Source organism: Cydia strobilella, chromosome Z (assembly GCF_947568885.1).
Source record: "Cydia strobilella chromosome Z, ilCydStro3.1, whole genome shotgun sequence".
Taxonomy (NCBI): domain Eukaryota; kingdom Metazoa; phylum Arthropoda; class Insecta; order Lepidoptera; family Tortricidae; genus Cydia; species Cydia strobilella.
In genome coordinates this window covers 1,788,606-1,803,845 of record NC_086068.1, presented here as the reverse complement: position 1 = coordinate 1,803,845, position 15,240 = coordinate 1,788,606, and the positions used below count along the sequence as shown (strand labels likewise).

The 15,240-nt window shown below is 38.1% G+C and overlaps 1 protein-coding gene and 1 long non-coding RNA gene across 3 annotated transcripts in view; one reads left to right on the top strand and one right to left on the bottom strand.

Moving 5' to 3' along the window:
• LOC134754550 (transcriptional repressor CTCF-like) overlaps positions 1-14,332 on the top strand; it is a 39,314-nt gene extending 24,982 nt beyond the window's left edge. For both annotated transcript variants that reach the window (XM_063690852.1, XM_063690854.1), the window contains 4 exons: positions 2,752-2,868; positions 9,961-10,159; positions 11,405-11,535; positions 12,301-14,332. In XM_063690852.1, the coding sequence (XP_063546922.1) occupies positions 2,752-2,868; positions 9,961-10,159; positions 11,405-11,535; positions 12,301-12,357 (504 nt within the window). In that variant the 3' untranslated portion in view covers positions 12,358-14,332. The remainder of the gene's footprint in view (positions 1-2,751; positions 2,869-9,960; positions 10,160-11,404; positions 11,536-12,300) is intronic.
• The window catches only part of LOC134754592 (uncharacterized), a 363,458-nt gene that overhangs the window by 73,376 nt on the left and 274,842 nt on the right, over positions 1-15,240 (bottom strand). The gene's annotated exons all lie outside the window — the stretch shown is intronic.

The following is a 15,240-nucleotide window of genomic DNA, read 5'->3' as shown; positions in this document are numbered from 1 at the left end:
GCATCGCTTACAAAGGTATGGCTATCAGAGTTTGATTTTAAATATTCTAAGTCTGCACATAACCAAGATTGGTCCATACAAAAGTTAAGCAACTCATTACAAAAAAGTTCACCTGGGTGAGCGTTGAGGTCTCCCAAAATGTACACTGCCTCTATGTCACTACTTTCCACTATAGCACTGATTTCACTTAGGCACTCCGTGAAAATTGGTAGGTTATCTAACGACGCGGTCGGCATATACACGCTGAAAACTAAAACTGAACGCTCACCTACGGACGCTTTAATGGCCGCTAAACGAGAACTGCTACACTCCACTACTGACACAGATTTGAAAAGCCCCTTCCGCCACAGAATCGCCACTCCACCATAGGGTCTGCCTCTCAGTGTTCCAGTTGAAATGTCGACGGCTGATTTCCCAAAATATTCAAAGTCAGGATCGATGGTTCCCAGAAATGGAATATCAAACGGAAGTAACCAGTGCTCTTGCAGGGCAATAACGTCCGACTTTTTACACAGATAACGTATATTTTCAGTTGACGTCTTTACTGACTTGCAGTTAAAGCTAGTAAACACAAGCCTTTTTTGTCTATTATGCAAACTTTCCATTAAATATTATTATTTTCTTTATTTTGCAGGCGATCAGAGCCGCGTACTTCCTTATCCTTGTGGATTCGTTTTGCAAAACGCCTGTATGTAACCCCCATTGGCCAAAAGGAGTCATCCAGCATCGTATCCAATTTGCTTTTTGAAACGTACACTTTATATGAGTCATATCTTCTGTCATTTTGCGTATTTATTTTGTAAAGTGTAGCATCCTCGCCTATTTTACTTTTTATGTAATCTTTTATATCTTCTTCTTTTGTTTCCTTACAGACATGAGATATATGCAATGGCACCTTAACTTCCACAGATTTAAATTTACAGTTTGGGTCAAAGTTTCCTTTGCCCAATTTTCCCACAAACTGACTTGGTCTTCGCCTTGTTTTCTTCGAAGTTACGCGCTTCCATTCATTCTTATTGGCTACTAGTTGTTCTCGATTAGGACTCGAGTGAGTAATATTCGACGCGCGCCCGACCGCATCGCTATACAATGACTGTTGTTGAGACTCACTCGCACGGTCCGCGCCTTGCTGGGTGACTTGCGCACCCGCGGTAGGGCTGCATTGTGCCTGCTCGCACAGCTGCTCGTTATCAGTAACCGTTATGTTGTGCGATGTTATACTCGGCTGACTATTTAAGTTACTTTTCATACTTTTGCACTCAGTGTTTGGGAATTCGGTCAACTCGTACGCATTCATGTGTTGGTCTGACAAAATCCTCGATTGATTTTCGATGTTTTGTGGAATATCTCGAAGGTCAACGGCCGTTGTAGAGGTCAACGGCATATCATCACTATATTGCGGATTTAGGGTTTCGAACAATACGGGATTAAGACCCATAGGACCGCTATTGTAAGTAAAGCTGTTCATTAAGTGTGCTCCTCGCTTGTTATTAACATATTCAAAGCCGTTAACGACAGACGAACGTTTCAAATTATGCAGCTCGTTTTGAACTACCGTCAAGTCTGTTTTTGTGACATATTCGGCTTTAATTGTATGTAAATCATTTTTTAGCAAAAGAATGTCTTTTAATAGGCGAGTAGGATCGATATGGTCGAAACAGACCGGGGGAAGTTTGTTTAGGTCTTTAGCCACGAAAATAGGCAATAGTTCGTCATCAACTCCCTTAAATAACGATACAATATCTTCAATATCACGCAATGTTTTCCCCGTATTTCTTCGAGATTTTAGTGTCGAGTTAGGTACTGAATCGAATAGTAACATCTTCGCTCGTTTGATGTCCTCGGCGGAGAATGCAGTATTACAAATTTGCACTAAATTGTCTTTGTTCATAATGTCCACTTTGTTTTGCACAAAGGCAAGTACTTCATCAATCACGATGTTACACTTGTCACATTTTAACACTTTCGATGCCTTTGAGGCCATCTTCAATACACTATTTAATCAAAACGACAATAAACACGTAAAGACGACGAGGGCTATAAGCCACGGCGGATATGCGTGCGTACTCGCTCATGCAACGGCATAGACTGATGATTAGATGTCGCTACTACCTTTGGCCTACTCTCGTATAGGGGGCGTTGACGGTTTCGTTTGTTATTTAACAATTTTAACGCATATCAGTGAAAGAACATGGGTCATAATAATAAAAATAATTAATGCAAATAAAAAAAATCATTTATCCATATTTAAATACATTTTATCGTATTTTTATAAGTCCTCATTTTTAGTTTTAAATTGTGTCGACAGATGGCGGTGAATTTACTGTGGTGACAAAATTTACTATGACCGTAGAGTAACTTATACTAGAGCGGTACTGTCATAGTAAATTTTGTAACCCCAGTAAATTCACTGCCATCTGTCGACACACCTTAAAACTAAAAATAAATATTCAATAAAATGTATTTAAATATGGATACATGTTTTTTTTTATTTTTCATTAATTATTTTTATGATTTTGACCCATGTTCTTTCACTGATATGCGTTAAAATTATAAATAACAAACGAAACCGTCAACGCCCTCTATACGAGTGTAGGCCAAAACTAGTGGCGTCCTCTGATCGAGAATCAAATTTTGGTGATTTTCGAGGCACGTTTTTTCCTTAGACTGTATCCATCTATTACGGAGTTATATCTATCTTTGCTATGACAGTACGGCTCTACATATAATATTATATTCTCTTTGCAACAGGGCAACCTGATCCGACACTTGGCCATCCACGACCCGGACTCGGGGCACACGGAGCGTGCCCTAGCGCTGAAGATCGGACGCCAGCGCAAGATCAAATACATGCAGCCGCGCGCGCAGGTGACCCATCCTTACTGTTGACTCTAGTTCCTCATAACGTGAAATAAGAATGAGGGCTATCGCGTATGAATTCGCCGCTAGGGGCGCTAGTGTAGATGGTGGTCTTTTCCATAGTTCGAAATGTCAAATGTCATTTGTCACTTCAATGACTGACAGCTGTTCTATAGTCTTTTGGACCACCATCAACAGAGGCGCCAACTGGTGAGCAAAAAAACGATAGCCCTCATTGAAACGCCGATTTGCAACACAATTTTTTTTTTTAAATATTACGTCGGTGGCAAACAAGCATACGGCCCGCCTGATGTTAAGCAGTCTCCGTAGCCTATGTACGCCTGCAACTCCAGAGGAGTTACATGCGCGTTGCCGACCCTAACACTCCTCTCCCCCGAGCTCTGGCAACGTTACTCACCGGCAGGAACACAACACTAGAGGGTCTAGTGTTATTTGGCTGCGGTTTTCTGTAAGGTGGAGGTACCTCCCCAGTTGGGCTCTGCTCTAGATCTGGAATGACATCCGCTGTCCTGTGCCCAATTACAATTATATTATTAATAAATTAAACGCGTATACATGTTATTTCTTTGAAGGATATTGTAAAAATAAAAAGCTTGACAATGGCCGCGCTTATATAGGTCGCAGGAAACCAGTAGCGCGCTGTGTGTACAGCGCAGCGCCATCTACCATGAAATTGAGTATGCTTTCTTGCTTGCCGCAACATTTACCTTCGCTACATACTACGAGGGCTGCTACTTATGTATCCAGAATGGGCCACTTACTGGAACAATATTAAAAATATATATACAATATATATTTTAAAAAAACCGCGTGTCGGACTCGCGCACGAAGGGTTCCGTACCATTACGGAAAAAAACAGCAAAAAAAATCACGTTTGTTGTATGGGAGCCCCCCTTAAATATTCATTTTATTCTATTTTTAGTATTTGTTGTTAGCGGCAACAGAAATACACCATCTGTCTAGCTATCACGGTTCATGAGATACAGCCTGGTGACAGACGGACAGCGGAGGTCTTAGTAATAGGGTCCCGTTTTTACCCTTTGGGTACGGAACCCTAAATACGCTCCAAATCGGCTGTCATCCTCTAAAATATAGACGCTGTGCGCGAACTCATAATGCAAGATCGTCTCAGTACATATCGCAATATAGAGGCGTCTCTGGGCAATAGTATGACGAGCATTTCTAAGATATTACATCGAACATTCGGCTGTTAAGAAAAAGAAAACATCGCGAACATTTCTGTGTGCTCTGCCTGGCGCCCGAGTTATATCTTTAATTATATTTATTTAAACTTTCTTTGAGGGAATTTAGCCCATTCTTTACTTTTTCTCTATCTTGGCAGAATAGACAGACGGTTTAAATTTTTATGGAGAACGTGGCGTGGTAGCCACCTCACCGAGCCTTAGACGGATTGAAAGAGCGACAGCCCCAAGTGGCCCGTTACATAAATTGGCATTTTTGCGAACATAATGCACGTTTTGTATACATAAATCAGAATGGAAAAAGTGCTATTTAAAGTGGTTTCAACGTATGAAAAAGTACATTGTTCATCTTCGCGAACAAATATAAAAACAATAAAGGCATAAATAACTAAGATTTTTGTAATTTTTTTTGCTTTTCCGGATACATAAGTAGCAGCCCTCGTATATAAACAAAGTCGCTTTCCGCTGTCTGTCCGTCCATCTGTCCCTATGTATGCTTAGATCTTTAAGCTTTTGGACGCCAATGACCGATATATTTACCTTCTTGCCGAATCGTGTGGTAAATGTGTATAACTTTCTAACACTGTTGTTAGTGCACCATCAGTGAACACTCAAAAATATACTGAATACCCATTTTAGAACTTTGAAAAGTGCGAAATAAAATACAAGTGTTTCGATATACACGCATCAGCTCCAAGAGCTGCTAGTGTATTAAAATAAATAAATAATAAAAATGTGCCATTTTCAATCAAAAGGGTACTTGTCGGTTGTCAATAAGGCGCTATTTCCATGCAGCTTCAATTCGAAATCAACTTTATTGACAAGCGACAATGTTGTACCTTTTGGTTGAAAATGTCACAAATAATAATAATATACGCACGCTCAACGCCAAAGACCGATTAATCGGTCACAGAACGCAGAGCAACATAGACCTACGTGCATGTGCATAAAGTTCAATTTCAGTCTTCACATTTCGGTGACTTGGCGTCTGGATGACAGTTTTTGTGTTTGACACGGCGTCGAATCTTATTAATTTATTTATTTATTATTAACAATATATTTACCCGGCATTACAGACAAGCCAATACACCGAGATATTAAACATTGCAGATTACACAGTATACAAACACATGAAATATATATAAGAGACAATTAATATGTAAGTGACATTAAACATAAGTGCTGGACAGCCTGTCATAAAAAAAAAAAAAAAACAGCCTGTCATCCATCAACTCGCAGAACTTTAAACATTCACGGCACACAGTCGCCCATCTCCAAGCAATTAATAATCTCATTCTATGATTTCTTTTTTATTATCCAACGTCTTGTCTGTTTGTGGTTACGAATAAAATAATTCTATTCTATTCTAATTATTATCACGTTTTGTATTAATGCAGCCTGCGGAATTATGCCAAGTAAGTATGGCAATAAAAAATATTTACAGACTATATTAAAAACATAGCAAATTATTTACATATATAGCAAAAGGCCTGTGTAAAGTTTTCAATAAGGAAATTGAAATTATTAAACTAGTGCCTACGCAAAGTCATGGGATTAGTTGCCAAGCGAACCCCACGCTCTCATGAGCCGTGGCAAAAATGCCGGGATAACGCGAGGAAGAAGAGAAAACAATTTGTGGTATTTTCTATAAAAAGGGACCTTATTGTCGATGGCGCTTACGCCATTATTAACGATGCTCCGATATAAATACAATGCCGCGCGACGCTGTGCGGCGTAAGCGCCATCGACAATAAGGTCCCTTTTCATAGAAAATGCCCCATTTACACTCGCAAGACATGATTCGTAAATTTCATATATGTAATGCACGCTTTTGCGAATTGACTTTAATTTTAATAGCGCCGTGCGAAAACATAAACATGTACATTGCCAAAGCAAGTGCTACCATCTACCGTTCTCGTACGTTTTCTTGTGCATAGTAGGTTCTGCCATCTAGTGGGCTACATCGGAAGAATAAACTTCACATTTACGCCTCGCGCCAAAAATCTGACGGCTCCTGATGCTGCCCCAAATAGTTCATGCTCTCTCACAGAAAACATTTATAAATCTATACTAAATATATTATAAATGTGAAAGTGTGTCTGTCTGTCTGTTACCTCTTCACGCTTAAACCGCTGACCCGATTTAGTTGAAATTTGGTATAGAGATAGTTTGAGTCCCGGGGAAGGACATAGAGTAGTTTTTATCCCAGAAATCCTTTAAGGGGGTGAAAAGGGGGATGGAAGTTTGTATGGGAAATCGATAAAAAGCATAATGGATAAAAATATGCTACCTCCATGCAGACGAAGTCGCGGGCGAAAGCTAGTAAAATATAAGCACAATTTTTTGAAACGTGTGTTTATTCTAAGATACAGCCAACACCGCTTGACAGATAGTAACATATTAGGTGTCCTTAATCTGGGGCATTTTCTATGAAAAGGGACCTTATGGTCGATTTCAATTGTGGCAGTGACATACATAGGCCTCGCCGGCCGTATGTATGTATGTCAGTTTCATTTTATAGATTTGGAATCAATTCTTCTAACATCAATTATTATTTTAATTACATATAATAATGCTGCCTTGCGAATTTAATTAAAAATTAATTAATTACTCTGCGTAAATTTAATTTACTTATAAAGTGGGGTAACATAGTTCATTTTGCTCGGGGCAAGACAAACAGTATGAGGAATCCATGCAAGTGATAGTCTTACCCCATTTTAACTTACTTCGGAGGTTTAGGAATTGTATGTTTTTTTAATGAAAACAACATAATTTAATGTAACATATAACTATTTTACGCGTTCTGTTTGTTAGAAATAAACAAAATGTAAAATAGGTTTGTAAGTTCTAAGTTTAGATCGATAGATAGATATATTTATTTGTAATTGGAAATTACATGTTATTTTCACTTAAAAATATCACAAATTCACAAAAAGATTTACTAATAATGGTGGTTAGTCTTTATTTATGATCATACATTATTACATACGGATTTACTAAAACGCTAATGCCGCCTTGCGAATTACAAAACATATGCATAAAAATAATTTTACTCGAAATTTTTAGGCTTTTATTAATATTATACGATAATTTAACGCAGATTTTAAATTAACTATTTAGGTTAAGTAGTAAAAACAAAGTTTCAGTAAGGCTTGTGTTGTGGCATAGAGTAACTTATACTAGAGCGGTACTGTCATAGTAAATTTTGTAACCCCAGTAAATTCATTGCCATCTGTCGACACACTTTAAAACTAAAATTGAAGATTTGTAAAAATACGATAAAATGTATTTAAATATAGATAAATGATTTTTTTTATTTGCATTAATTATTTTGATGATTTTGACCCATGTTCTTTCACTGATATGCGTTAAAATTGTTAAATAACAAACGAAACCGTCAACGCCATCTATACGACTGTAGGCCAAAACTAGTAGCGCCCTCTGAACGAGAATCAAATTTTCTTGATTTTCGAGGCACGTTTTTTCCTTAGACTGTATCCATCTATTACGGAGTTGTATCTATTTTTGGTTGTGGGTACTGGACATATCCATACTATCCATACTAATATTATAAATGCGAAAATCTGTCTGTCTGTCTGTCTGTGTGTTACCTCTTCACGTTTAAACCGCTGAACCGATTTAGTTGAAATTTGGTATACAGATAGTTTGAGTCCCAGGGAAGGACATAGGATACTTTTTATCCCAGAACTCACCCCTCAAGGGGGTCGAAATTTGTATGGGGAATCAATAACCGCTGAACCGATTTAGATGAAACTTGGTATGGGGATAGGTTGAGCTGTGGGAAATGATATAGAATAACTTTTATCCCCGAAATCATCCCTTAAGGGTGTAAAAAATGGGGTGGAAATGTATAGTGTGGACCAATTTGGGGGTGAAAAACGATGGATTAAAAAGCAGATTTGTTTAAGAATTAAGGTACCCAAATTACTAATTCCACGCAGACGAAGTCGCGGGCAAAAGCTAGTTTGTTTATATGTAAGTACTTATATACATGGAAAACATCCATAACTCAGGAACAATTAATTGTGATAAACACACAAATAAGTGCCCTTACCTGGATTCGAATCCGGGACCTCCGGCTGGGGTAGGATAGCTAACAGGTTGTGATTATGATAATGAATTAAATCTACTGTTATTTGACTTTACCTATAATTTTCTTCTCGACATAACTTTGGTTTTGTCAAAACAACACAGCATTCGAATAATATACGATTTTAAGCGTGGTTAGTTAACTAAGGCCCCTTTGCACCATTCACTAATCCAGGGTTAACCGGTTAAACCTGGAGTTACCAGTACAATTTGACACTGGGTTAACGGTAACCCCGGGTTAGTGGGAGCAAGTGGCGCTATATTGGGCTGTGGCCGTGCGCGTCAGTTCACGTCTTTGGCAGTAATGCTTAACCTTTTGGACGCCAATGGCCGATTGATACGCACCGTAGGTTCAACGCCATAGACCCATTAATCTGTCACAGACCACAGAGCAACATAGACCTACGTGCATATGCATAAAGTTCAATTTCAGTTTTGACACTTCGGTGACGTGGCATCCGAGTGACAGCTTTTGTGTTAGACACGACGTCGAAAAACTTAATCAATTTTCCTTTTCATTACTATTACGAATTAGGTATGTTAAATATATTAATAACGGGTCACTCACGCTATTAGGTATGCTTTAGCGAATGGCCAGCAATGACTATCCAATATTCCTAATTTCTATCAACTGTTTCTTTAACTAAAACCAAAGATAGATATAACTCCGTAATAGGTGGATACAGTCTAAGGAAAAAACGTGCCTCGAAAATCACGAAAATTTGATTCTCGATCAGATGTCGCTACTACCTTTGGCCTACTCTCGTATAGAGGGCGTTGACGGTTTCGTTTGTTATTAAACAATTTTAACGCATAATCAGTAAAAGAACCAAACCTTCAAGAAAAGAGCGTATTCCCATCTTAAAGGCCGGCAACGCACTTACAACCCCTCTGGTGTTGCGGGTGTCCGTGGGCGGCGGTAATCGTTTACCATCAGGTGATCCGTCTGCTCGTTTGCCTCCTATTTCATAGAAAAAAAAAGAACATGGGTCATATCATATAAAAATAATTAATGCAAATAAAAAAAAAACATTTATCCATATTCAAATACATTTTATTGTATATTTATAAATCTTCATTTTTAGTTTTAAAGTGTGTCTACAGATGGCAGTGAATTTACTGTGGTTACAAAATTTACTATGACAGTACCGCTCTATCTTATTATATGGGGCATTTTCTATGAAAAGGGACCTTATTGTCGATGGCGCTTACGCCGCACAGCGTCGCGCGGCATTGTATTTATATCGGAGCATCGTTAGTTGTTGCGAACGAAACCTTTTATTTGTATAAGGCAGTAGCAAAACGCAGCCGTCGGGCTCGCTTACTATGCGGAGGCTTATTTAAATGCACCAATAGGAGCGCTCCACATAACCTGTATCGCGGCCAATTAGAGGCACCTAAATTAAGACTCCCTTTTTACCATTCAAAATTAGCTTAATCACTTTCGCATCAGCCTCCATACTATTACCACCACTTTTACACCTTTAACCGTTTACGTCAACTGTACCTTGTAACGTAACCAGCACCTATATATTATAAGTTTACTTCAAATCGAAGTCTTTTTATTTGTCGTCGAGACCTGCACGGCGGCTACAGTTAGTAATGGCGTAAGCGCCATCGACAATAAGGTCCCTTATTATATAAAATACCACATATCCTCTTTGCTATTACGAATTAGGTATGCTTTAGCGAATGACCAATGACTATCCAATATTCCTAATTTCTAATTTACTATCAACTGTTTCTTCAACTGAAACCTAACCCTCAGGAGGAACAAAACGACTCTGACGACAACAGTATGGTGAAACTCGGTCTGACGTCGAACGAGCTCCGCCGCGGCGAGCTGGTCACCGTGGCCGACGGCGACGGGCAGCAGTACGTGGTGCTGGAGGTGATACAGCTGGAGGACGGCACCGAGCAGCATGTCGCCGTCGTGGCGCCCGAGTACATCGAGTGTGAGGAGCCAGGTGTGTACTCTTGACAGTACTGCTGCTGAAATGCTGGAACAACCTTCCACCTCCTATTTGAGAGAGCATGACTGTTAGTAGGTTCAAGTCTAAACTGAAAACACACCTAATAGCTCAACAAGGTATTGCTGCCTAAGGGCATCATTCTACATAGCTCCAGTTCCTAAATATTACTAACCCCCAAGTCGATTTCTAGTTACCGCAATATAATGAATTTATATGTATAATACGTGTACCTTTGCTGTAATATACATGTATTTATATTTCATATTTACTATTGACAAATGTTTATTTATTTATTATTACCTGACACACAAGTCGCGCAGTATGCCGTTCCGCACACCTCTCCTCCTGGCTCCACAGAAAACCAGCGCCGTTGACAACGCTTAGTCGTGCCAACTGCGTTGCTGAGTGGAGACCATTTCAGCCTCACATCCTTATCTGTTAGTTTTGTATTTTTCACCTTTGTTTTTTTTTTTTTTTCTTGTTGTTGTTAATGTATCTTTGTAATGTAATAATGATTTCTACTCCTCTATCCTATATATTGTCTTTGCTTGACTACAAAAAACCGGCCAAGTGCGAGTCGGGACTAAGGGTTCCGTACTTTTTAGTATTTGTTGTTATAGCGGCAACAGAGGTACATCATCTATAAAAATTTCAACTGTCTAGCTATCACGGTTGATGAGATACAGCCTGGTGACAGACAGACAGACGGACAGTGGAGTCTTAGTAATAGGGTCCCGTTTTTACCCTTTGGGTACGGAACCCTAAAAAATCAGCTAAGCATTCAGCCCCATTGTGGCCAATCACAGCAATTTCTCACCATCCACCTCAGTTAACCATAGAATTACAACGTATTTCCGTTTCCTATTTAATTAAATATATTAATAACGGGTCACTCACGTATTTTCAGTCGAAAAACGCTCGACATGTTTTACTCCATACCGAGAAGTGTCATCAGGAGCTTGCGTTCCGTTTAATATATTTAATATGTCCGTGTCTCACGGAAGTTTTGTTATTAAACATCCTATTTAATTTCTTAATGTTAATTTAACTAAGTTTACACAAGTTGTGTTTGCCTATAATTAGCTGTTCAATAAAGCTTAAGATACCTATTGAATGTATACCTAACGTTGTATCATTGTAACAACTTTTAAATAAAATAAAATACTGTAAAAACCATATTTCATCCTAGAGTTTAATTTATGACGATAAGTTTTTCTTCTTCAACCATGTCCGCTGAAGAAGAGGAGGAGGACCAAGAGCGGGAGTCAGTGGCCAGCGGCATCGAGGAGGTCCGGCACAAGGAAATGGAGACCGTGTTGGAGAAGAGCATCAAGCTCGAGAAGGACGTCACCACATGCTTTGGCTTCGATGTGAGTAGCTTGTACGGTCTCGGTCACAGGGCCCATTACCAAGTCGCACAAGATAGAGACCAGGTGGAGAAGAGTATCAAACAGAAGGACTTCACCACATGCTTTGGCTTCGATGTGAGTAGCTTGTACGGTCTCATTCACAGGGCCCATTACCAAGTCGCACAAGAAGATGGAGACCGGGTGGAGAAGAGTATCAAACAAAAGGACGTCACCACATGCTTTGGCTTGAATGTGAGTAGCTTGTACGGTCTCGATCACAGGGCCCATTACCAAGTCGCACAAGAAGATGGAGACCGGGTGGAGAAGAGCATCAAACAGAAGGACGTCACCACATGCTTTGGCTTCGATGTGAGTAGCTTGTACAGGGTCTCAGTCACGGGGCCCCGTGACCAAGTGGCACAAGGAGAAGCCGGGGCGGGTTGCTAGTACACCTATATGGTACAAGTTTGTGCTTCTGGTTTTATAGATATTTATCATTTTCAAAATTAACCCACTTTTGAAGTTATCCCAATAGAACAACAAAAGTTATATATTTAGTTATATATTGTTTAATATTATATATTGGTTAAACAATATATAATAATATATGTGACGTTCTCAATCAAATGATACTTCGTACATAAGTTCCGAAAAACTCATTAGTACAAGCTGGGGTTTGAACCCGCGACCTCCGGATTGCAAGTGCTCTCTTACCGTTAGGCCACCAGCGGTTCTTTTCATATTTGTGTGAATCTGTATATTAAACTGGGTTAATTTGTCTCGCAGGAAGACGATGAGGGCGAAAACGAAGAAGACTACGAGATGTTGGAGGCCCGGGGCTAAACCGGCATGACATGACTATAAGGGGCTAAACCGGCTACTAGTGACAATGTGACTATAACGTGACTCAGTGACGAAAAAGACGTTTACTGCGGCACTAACGGCTTTTACACGGGCGTAGTGTGATCCACACACTAATAAACATACTTATGTATAGCATAATTCTTTTCCATAGTATTTTCACGGAAACGTACGAACGTGTCTCGCTATTTCAGTCAGTGCCGGTACAAACGGTACTGCGGTTGACTGAAGTAGCATGATAAATACATCTGTAGTATGCGTACCCACAGTTTAATAACTACTTAGTTAAATTTTGTTAAGAAGTGTGTGAAGATTATTATGGATACATGGCCCATTTAGACATACGTATACCTAGTCGCGTCGTATGATTCATATTATGACAGTTTCTTTAAGGCCGTTCCATCGGTTTACCGCTGTCACTGTCATATTTCGCAAGAAAGAACGGGAAAGATAATGCACGCCAAGTGTCAATTTTGATCAAATTTTGTCGATTTTTATTTATTTTTAAAAACGTTACAATATCGAAATTCGAAAGCTATGAAATTACTATCTAAGTTAATATTGTTTTTTCTTCTTTTTTTGTTTATAGTATCACATAATAAATAACCGAGTAAAGTAGGATTAAAAGTCCGAGTTAGAGGTTACTTTGGGAATTAATTGTATCGAGCGAAGTGTCATAATTTGTGTATCTGAAGCTATGTTATTAAAGATAATATAGTCAAGAACTACATAAAAATTTTTCACGTCTACTAATCAACGCCTCTTAGAAAAACATGATCATGTAAGGAGATTTTTCGCCTTCTGGCTCAAGGAACCGCTTTAAAACTCTTCCTTGGGCTTAATTTCCGGCCGGCCCGCTTATTGTGTGCTTGTTTGCAACAGAGTAAAAAAAAATTGAGAAACTAGTCATGGCAAGTCAGGCAAGAGTCAGGAACTTTCACCACCGGTACCACCGTAATGTTTAATTTGAAAAATATTCACAAATCAGAAAGAAAACTATTAAATAAAGTTATACAGTCATATCTAAAATAATTCAATGTTTTTAAGAATAATAATAACTGCATCAATAAATTGCTCTGATATTTAGATTAAGGGGATCCCATGCCCCAATGACCTTCGATTTGAATCCCTTAGTTTTCTTATGTTTTTTGTAGCTTATCATATTAACAGCAACGGATTTTAGCAATACAGCATCCCATATCTACTTCAAACTTCATTGTTTTCGAAATATTTGGCATCAAAAATGAACAATTTTAGGCCAAAAAACTGGTTTTCTGGCCATAACTTTTGTGTTAATTAGTTTAAAATTAAAACCTTAGGCAAATTTTTAAAGACGTCTAAGACGAACCTAAATATGTAGATTTCGTATAAGTAAGATCTTTCACAGCAATCGAGATACGATAAAAGTGTTTTTTTAGACAATGTTTAACACAATCATAAATAAATAAGTATTCATTTTTTTCACAATCCGGTAGACAAAAACGGAGATAAAAGATTGAAGAACCGATAGCCGCTTGTCTTATAATTCTATATGTAGTGCAAAAGTAGGAGATACGATTCAAAGCTTGTCAAAAATCGATGAAAACCTCAGGTAGCCCCTTAAGGTAATATTTAAAACTTGACAATTTAAAAGTGCTTTTTGCTAGGCCTATTTGAATAAAGAATATATTGACTTTGATGGTGTATTGTAGTTTGCCGGATTGCAGTGTCACTGCAGTGTCACGGGGTCAAATAATCCAAGCAAAGTTTTCTTAACGATTAATTGTAAAATTAACGTCATGAAAAGCCGGATTATAAGTTTTTCTTCCGTTGTGTGCTAATATTTTATCATATTAGTAAATAATTTAGAACATATTGTTTAAAAACATAAACTGTTACTTTATGCTAGGGCATGACAAAATGTTCATATGACTGTATCGATAACTTAACCCTCAAATGCATATTGTTGCCAATTATTTTTTTTTTTATTTTTTTTTTTTTTAATAACCTGTAGTATCCCACTGCTGGGCAAAGGCCTCTCCCTTAGATTTCCATGACTCCCGTTGTTGAGCTGTTTCCGGCCAGTTATTAGTGAAGGTGTCTAAGTCGTCCCGCCATCTCCGCCTGGGCCTGCCACGTCCGCGCTTCTTTTGCGGCATCCACTTGGTGGCTATACTAGCCCACCTATCCGGATGCATGCGGCAGACGTGACCTGCCCAGTCCCACTTCAGCCTAGCGGTCTTCTCCCCTACGTCAGCTATGCCTGTTCTGGAGCGCAGGTGTATTATATTACGCATAATTATATTACGCATAATTAATTAATTAGTGATATTACATTGATTAATTTAATCATGAATTTAAGGGTATTTAATCTACGTAATATTTTTATTTATAAAATTTACATTCGTTTTAATACAAAATGTCGGAATATTTGAAAAAATCCTGAATTTGATGATTTTTAGTATGTGATTTTGGACGTTTTTTCGGGGTTTGTAATTATTTTATATTTAATAACTTTATCATTGGTGTATTACAATTAGTGTACCTTACTGATGTCAGTAAGATTTTTCATATATCTCTTGCTGAAAATTATATATTTACATAAATATGATTAAGGCCTTTGCAACTTCTAACACTGATTTTTCAGTGAAAATCGATGTTATAATTTTTTTTATTATTTTCCCCATAATCAGCAAACAATTACGAGACACATATATTAATATCGGGCAAAATAAAATAATAAAATAAAATAAAATAATAAATAAAATAAAAGGAAAAAATCATGCATTTAAGGGTTAACTAATATTAATAGCTATGTATAATATTTCTTTCACAAGATATCATTAAAATATAAACCACTTCAAGTAATAAAGATTGACATGTCTG